The 8,345-nt window shown below is 38.0% G+C and overlaps 1 protein-coding gene across 1 annotated transcript; it reads left to right on the top strand.

Annotated features, from left to right (window-relative positions):
- The first annotated feature begins 560 nt into the window (after positions 1–560).
- On the top strand, positions 561–1,664 carry LOC137579655 (uncharacterized). Its single transcript, XM_068293423.1, has 2 exons — positions 561–700; positions 765–1,664. The coding sequence occupies exons 1-2, from the start codon at positions 697–699 to the stop codon at positions 1,631–1,633; spliced, it is 873 nt and encodes a 290-aa protein (XP_068149524.1). The 5' UTR covers positions 561–696; the 3' UTR covers positions 1,634–1,664.
- Positions 1,665–8,345: the final 6,681 nt, after the last annotated feature.

Here is an 8,345-nt window from a genome sequence, read left to right as displayed (position 1 = left end):
TAATAAAATTATGTTTTTAAACTCAAATATAAATTATATGTAATAAATATGTATATAAATTAAATAATTCACAACAAAAAATACATTTCTATATTTTCTTTTTTTTTCCTCTTTCTTTTAACAGATAACACAGCAGAAAACAGCTGTCAATATTCGAATGTATTCAATATACAACATTTAATTACTTCTGCTGCTCACTCACTCACTTCGTTTCTTTTCGGGTATATTTTTCAGCAGCCGAGTGAAACACGACTTCAGTCACTCACTCATTCTCATTTCGTTTTGTACAAGTATTCACTCAATTCAATTTTGACTTTGTACATTTGAATGTGGTTTTTTTGCCATTCATGCAGACGTCTAGTATATATAGATATGTATGTTCGTCTGTCCGTCCGTCAGTCTGTGCAAATCAACTTCACAATGCCTTCTTAAAAGCTATCAGAATGAAACTTGATATTTGAGCTACTTATAGCTCGGAGCAGATAAAGCATACAAATTGTCAGAGCACACCTGCGTATGCACACACACAGACGCAATGCCATATAAAAGATATGTGTATGTAGTAGGCATTGAGTTTACACAAAATACCTATTTCGCATAATTTTATTTTCCTTCTAACGTAACAGTTTTGTTGTAAGCTCAATAAATCAAAAATACTTATCTCGAACAAATGCAATAAACCAAATATGATTTCTAATGGGTAAGTCAATCTTCTTTGCTATTTTCTAAATTGTTATACATTGTATTTCTGTTTTGTTTTCAAGGCAATCATTCTAGTGCCGCATTGGGAAGAATGCCTTCTCACGCTCAGCAGCGTCGGGTCTCTGTAAACCAAGGTTTCCGCTACCATGATCGTGGTCGAAATCGTATTCTGCGATTGCATAGCGAATGTGCTCTAGTTCATGGCAGTCGTTGGAGTAAAGAAGGCAATCGGGGGCGACACTGTTTTGTCTATAGATCATCTAAGCCAGCGCAAGACAATTTCCCTTGTTGTTGCCCAAAGTCTTCACGATTTATTAATCAGATAGCAACTTTTCCTTGCGTATATTCCGTCGCCTGTTCGCCACCAGTTTCTCGCCTACCTTCAATAGCCGGACCCCCAGAGTGCTGTTGTCCTACACAATCTTTCGAAAACCCCATGATGAGGTGCTGTTGTACATTAACAAAAACACCTAAATTTTGTTGCTTTAGTGGTCCTACCTCAGCGAAATTATCGCCAGTCAGTACTAGGCCTATTATCGACACCACGAATGCAGGGTGTGAGAAACAGAGTAATCTTTATTTTCGCAATTCTACTGTATATCCAGTTGCCAATTTCGATTTGCCTCGATATGACAGAGATGAAACGCGTCGGGAAGAAAATAGGCAGCGCCGAAATGTTTCCGTTCGAACATGTGTGGATTATGATTACGAACCAAGGGCAGAACTAGAACCCAGAATTCCATCAACAGTTCCAAATCCACGAGCTGTTGCGGCTCCCCTGTACATACCAAACTACCCTCCTGAATCCGCAATGTTACGAGATGCTTGTGGATGCTATGATGCTCGCTGTGTTCAAAGTGATCACAGCATTTTAAGAAACTTTCGGCGTAAAAATTATGAGTATAAATTCATCACTTGCCCATATCAATAAACAACAATAGGCAATTTTGCTAACAAAAATAAAGTTAATGTAATACTCAAATTGCCGCTGACTACGAAGAATTAAGTAAGTTAATTGCATACTATGTATTCACAGTACAAGAGCAGAAGAAAATTTTCATTATTAGTAATTATTTTTTGTTATTTAATTGATGAGGGATAGATGCTTACTTACGATTTTATATCAAATTATTCTTTAAAAATGAAGAAGAATCAAACATATTTTAACTTTATAATAACAAGTCCATTTATATATTTCTAAAAAAATTCTGTTCAAAAGTTTTTTTAAAGCATAACGGAGTATCTCGCTCAATCAAGCATTTCCAGATCCTAGCCCCCCCCCGCGCCTCTCCCCCCCCCCCCCCAAAAAAAAAAAGTTTTTATGCTTGTCTTTTTTTATACCCTTGCAAAAAGGACATCTCCGACCATACAAGGTATATATATTCTTGATCAGCACGAGACGAGTTCAAATAATTAGCCAACGCAAACAAACAAAACAACGCGATGCCGCCAATACCATATTATACACAAATGCTATGAATAACACAGTCAAAGAAGTCATTATTAAAAGATTGCCAAACAAGCTTTATATGACATTAGCGAAGTTTAATATTTCAACAGTTTCTAATTTGAAACAAGTAGCCCAGAGAGAGGGTCAATATGAGAACAGCTCCACAGAGAAACACGAAACTAACAATCAAAGTAATTCAGGAAATTCGAATTACAAACCAAACCAGAATAATTCAGGGCAAAACTATTTTAAGCAAAAGCATCAATACAATAATTCAAATCACACCAAAATCTTAATCAGGGCAGACAAGAAAATCCCCATAAGTATCAGATTCAAAATCAACCTCAGAATCAACCTCAGAATCAAAACCCAGTGGTCAGATTAAAATGGAATGCTGCGAAAATTTTCATCAATCAGTCTCGGATCAGATAGCTCGGACAGTACAGGTGGATCAAATAGATCAACTGAATACTTCCAATCAAATCTATATGTCCAAGTAAAAATCAATAACATTCTTTTAAAGTGCGTTATAGATACAGGCTCTTCAATAAATATTATCAACGAAAATTATTTCAATTTTCCAGAAACACCAGAAAATTTAAATGGTCAAACAAAAGGAATAATTGAGCTTAATAAAAGCGAATCTTTTGCACCAAGCAAACTTTGCCCCAACCATCAAAAATTGTATTGCCATAAAATTTCATCAACATATGACATACTATTGTGTAGAAAATATCTCAAAGCATGTCAGGCCGTTATTAAACATTATGTAACATTATCAAATCACAAATTCTATTTCAAATACACCAATCAAGAAGGAAAAGAAGAATCAATACCTTATCCACCCCCAGAGTTCGAATATGAAGCATTCGCACATGAAATAAATAACGGTATGGAGCAAAGAAACGAATTTAGACTTGATCATTTAAATTCAGAAGAAATAGAAAGGTTAAAGAAAATATTGCATGAATTTAGCGATATCCAGTATAGGTTAGGTGAAAATTTGATCTTTACCAGTACAATAACACATAACATCAGAACTAAGCACGAAGACCCAATTCACAAACACCCATACAAATACCCACAAATCTTTGACGAAGAAGTCAATAAACAAATTAACGAAATAATAGAACAGGGAATCATTCGAAAATCGAAATCGCCCTATTCTTCATATTCGTAGTCTAAAGCTGTGTATCCACACTCAAATTTGTATGACAAACAGAGCAGTTTCGTCAAACATGTCGAAGATAAAACCGGTTCTATTGTCTTCAAACGCGCACTTCAAACACAAAAATTACTGCAAACAACACTATTAACGTTCAAAATTTGCTTCAAACACAACACGTTTTTCATACAAATTTGAGTGTGGATACACAGCTTAAATGAGATTACTGTCGATGACAAGTTCCCAATACCAGTAATGGATGAAATATTAGACAAACTTGGAAAATGTCAATATTTTACAAAGGGCTTATGTTTGTAGGAACCGGTGATGAGGCACCCATACACAATAAAAGAACCAGAAGCGGTCATCGTTTCTAAAGCCAGTTTGTAGTGCTAAGCCTCATAAAATAATGAAAGACGGTCACACAAGACGTGGAAGTTTGCAACGACAGCGAGCTCACGTTTCGGGACAGACCTGCAGTCAGTTTGATTTTTTGGTTTAAGCCATACCGGAATATAAATAAAATACCACAAATTGGGTGCTCATCCGGGTGATGGCAGATTAAAAGTGAAACAATTAATTTTGGCTAGTGAATTTCACAAATTCGTTAAAACTTGTGAAATTCTGAGAAGGAAGGAGACTGCAAGTGACGCTGCCTCGAGAAAACCGTCGTTTCAGTGAGTGGAAGCGAGATAGCTGCAGTACAAGCGCGGTATCGGCGAGCGACAATAAACTTGAAAATTCAAACGATGAGCGAGACAGCAAGTGACACTGAGATAAGGCAACTGCAGAAGGAGTGAGAAAGCTGATCAGGAAGACGAAGGTGGTTCTGGAATTTTCGCATCACATAACAGAATATTCGTAGAGACGTTCAAGATTATTCAAGGTTGCAAAATCGATACAAGGCGGCTACAATTGCTGGAGAAGTGTACAGTAATTTACCAGTGTTGGTGGCAAAAACCTTTCGAAGCTGTGTTAACTGCTGGAGAAGTGTACAGCGGTTAGCCAGGGCTGGAGGCAACGAAGCTTGAATTCTACAGAGACTAGCGTTGAGTTCTAGGAGTGAACTGCGTTAGTGGTGGCGGTGGACATCTGGTGGTAACGGCGTAAGCAACAGAAGCTGAGTTAGCTGCTGGAGAAGTGTACAGTAGTTAGCCAGGGTTGGGGAAAACGGAATTTGGAATTTTCCAGAGACTAGCGTTGAGTTCTAGGAGTGAACTGCGTTAGTGGTGGCGGTATGATCAACGATTGGCAGTGGCAACAACTTTAAGGTTGGTGATAAGTTTCGATATTGGATAGTGCAGGAGGAGAATTTCCGAAGGAATTTGGCGATAAGGCTATTAAACATCGAAGAGAACTACAAAGCAGAGCTACGTGGGACGAACGAGAGACAGGAAAAGCGTATGTTTATCAGATCTAGCGAAAACTAATAACAAATTTCAATGCTAGAAAAATTACTAACATAGTATAAGAAGATTTGTACGTAATTTTAAGTCCTTGTAGTTGAGATGGAGCTTGCAGAGATTCTGGCTCTAAGCGTGGTTGCTTTGCGATCGAAATTATCTGAACTAGCGCTGCCTACAACTGGCAGGAAACGGGATTTGCAGAATAGGTTACTTATCCATTATGGTTTGCAGCAAGAAATTGAGGAATCAGATGATCAATCAGTGGTAACAGCGAACTGGAAAGTAGAGATTGTAGCAGAAAACGTAGCTAGACCCGAGAGATCTTGGTTTACTTTGAAAGATGTCGAGGACAGTGTTTCACAATTTTCAGGTTCAGATATTCCTAACATTGCTCAATGGATTGAAGAACTAGAAGAATGTGCAGCCACGGTACAGTGGAATAAATTACAGTTGTTTGTCTATGGAAAACAGTTATTGTGTGGGGCGACAAAATCGTTCATAAGGATTCAGACAAAAATTAAAAACTGGAGTTCTTTGAAAGCAGCTCCTCGTGTTGAGTTTAGTGTAAAAATATCTTCAGCTGCAGTCCATAAAAAGTTAACTCAGCGCCAACAGAAGAAAGGTGAAACTCTAAATGAATATTTATACGCATTGATGGAAATTGCGAAGCCGGTAAACGTAGATGAGGAAAGTCTGATAGAGTACTTCGTTAAAGGTATTCCGGATACAAAATCCAACAAGATGATGTTATTCCAAGCTCGAAATATTTCAGAGTTAAAGTTTCAAATCGAAGTTTATAAGAAAGGACGTGATTCGTACAAGGCGACAAGCAGACTTGAAAGTATGGCAGGTGAAGCACAGGCAGTACAGGCTCGAGGGAAAAAATGTTTTGGTTGCGGAGATGCGACTCATTTAAGAAAAGATTCTCCTTAGTTCGATCAAAAGTGTTTCAAGTGCGGTCACCCAGGTCATCGTGCAGCTTATTGTAATATCAAAGCACAGATTAAGCGAGAGAGGCAAGCAAATGTTGTTCAAAATGAGAAAGTTGAAGGTCCTGGGAAGTGTTTGGTGGGAATAGGAGATGCAAAGATTTTAACGTTTGGTAGTTTCTCTATAGTGGTGATCATCGACAAAATTAAGGTAGTAATTGAATTTCATGTAGTTCCCGATGAGGACATGGTGTTTGATGCTATTTTAGGAAGAACGATTCTTGGCAGTGTTGACATGAAGGTAACCAAAAATGGCACTCAGTTTCTGATCAGTAAAGAGCAATAATTAGTAGAAGAAAAACCTGAATCAGTTGAGGATTGGATGAAGCAATTCGAAGATGTCTGCACAGTTTTTGATGGGAAGGACGAAGTCGGTTTGGAGTTGTCTCATTTAAGTCAAGAACAAGCTAAAGAGGTCGAAATGATAGTCCGGGGATATGAGCCAAAACGTAATCCTGATGCGAAATGAGGATTATTTTGAAAGATGATATTCCCGTATACCAACATTCAAGACGGTTGGCCTACTGTGATCAGGAGATTGTAGATAATCAGAATGGCTTCAGGAAGGAATTATTCGAGATAGTACATCGGTGTATGCATCACCCATAGTATTGGTAGCAAAGTCAAACGGAGCTAAAAGGTTGTGCTGCGATTATAGAAAATTGAATGAGAAGATAATTCGAGATAATTTTCCGATAGTATTGATGGACAGTGTAATTGATCAACTGCAAGGAGGAAAAGTTTTTACTACACTGGACTTGAAAAATGGATATTTCCATGTACCAGAGAAGCAAGTTTGCAAAAGTTCACTGCATTTGTTATGCAGAAAGGCCAGTACGAATTTTTATATGTACCGTTTGGTATCTCAAACTCTCCAGCGATTTTCACGAGATTCATGATGGCAGCAATGCAGGAGTTGATTCAGAAAGGCATAGCGATCGTGTATATGGATGACATCATCATCCCAAGCAAGGACTTAGAAGAGGGAATGTCAAGAATGAAATTAGTTTTGGAGGTTGCCGAGAAGAACGGATTACAGTTAAACTGGAAAAAGTGTCAGATTCTAAAAAATCAAGTCAATTTTCTGGGATACGTGATTAGTGAAGGGATGATAAAACCGAGTGAGGAGAAAATTTCAGCAGTACACAATTTTCCAAGACCGCGTGATAACAAAGCAATGCAAAGGTTTCTCGGTTTAACATCCTATTTTCGAAAATTCATTGAGGGATATGCTTTAATGGCGAAGCCACTTTCCGATATGTTAAGGAAGGATAGTAAATTTGTGTTCAACGAGATCGAAGAGGTGGCATTCCAACGATTGAAAGCTACATTAACAAGTGAGTCGGTATTGAGGTTATATGATCCGAAGGCGCAAACAGAGGTCCATGCTGATGCATCGAAATATGGTTACGGGGCAATTCTAATGCAGAAAGATACTGAGGATAATTTGTTCCATCCAATTTAATACATGAGTCAAAAAAAGAAGGCATGTGAGCAGAATTATCATTCATATGAGCTAGAAGTTTTAGCTATAATTGAGGCTCTAAAGAAGTGGAGGGTTTACATTCTTGGATTGCAGTTCACTATAGTTACAAACTGTAATGCGTTTACTATGACCATGAGAAAACAGGAAGTTCCCTTGAGAGTAGCTCGGTGGGCCATGTTTTTGCAGGATTTAAGGATCAAGGAAGAGGCATGTAAATGCTTTGAGTCGAGTTAGCTGTTACATACATTCAATAACATACAGTGTTTTGCATCGTTTGAAAGAAGCGCAATTGGTGGATGATTGGACAAAAGCTGTACGAAGTTTACTTGAAAATGGCGATTATGAAGATTTCTATATTTCTAATCAGGTCTTGTTCAAAGATGCCAATAATCAGTTGATCGTAGTACCCGAGCAGATGGAGAACGAAATTATCTTACTGGCCCATAAACAAGGACATTTCTCAGCAAAGAAAACACAGTTATTAGTCGAAAAATCATATTTTATTCCTTAATTAAAAGATAAAGTAACACGATTAGTTGAGGGTTGCTTGCAGTGTATCATAACAAATGCGAAAATGGGTAGAAAAGAAGGGTATCTGACAGTCATTGATAAGGGAGATCAGCCTCTCCATGCAACCTGGTATAAGCATGTAGGCAAAATGCAACAAATGATAAACAACGGAGTAGGTTTGAAACTCAAAGAAAATTACTTGGGGCCGTACAAGGTAGTGGCAGTTCAGAAACATGGAAAATATGAGGTTCAAAAGATTGGAGATACGGTAGCGCCAACTAAAACATCCACTGTAGCTGAGTTCATGAAACCTTGGGGACATTCATTCGAGTCGAATGAAACGTTAGAGGGGAATGAGGAACCGGTAAAGCCAGTTTGTAGTGCTAAGCCTCATAAAATAATGAAAGACGGTCACACAAGACTTGGAAGTTTGCAACGACAGCGAGCACACGTTTCGGGACAGACCTGCAGTCAGTTTGATTAATTGTAACACTAATATCATTGCCAATAACCGAAACCGGAATATAAAAAAATACCACATGTTTGCCGTTTTAGTCCTACAATCATAGGAAATAACGAAGATATTGATCATAGTCACTGTTTTCGACCGATCGTTCCTATGGGAGCTATATGATAT

This window comes from Drosophila tropicalis, unplaced genomic scaffold, assembly GCF_018151085.1.
Source record: "Drosophila tropicalis isolate 14030-0801.00 unplaced genomic scaffold, ASM1815108v1 contig_754, whole genome shotgun sequence".
Taxonomy (NCBI): Eukaryota; Metazoa; Arthropoda; class Insecta; order Diptera; family Drosophilidae; genus Drosophila; species Drosophila tropicalis.
The sequence above is the reverse complement of the archived record's forward strand: the minus strand, read 5'-3'. Positions and strand labels throughout refer to the sequence as shown.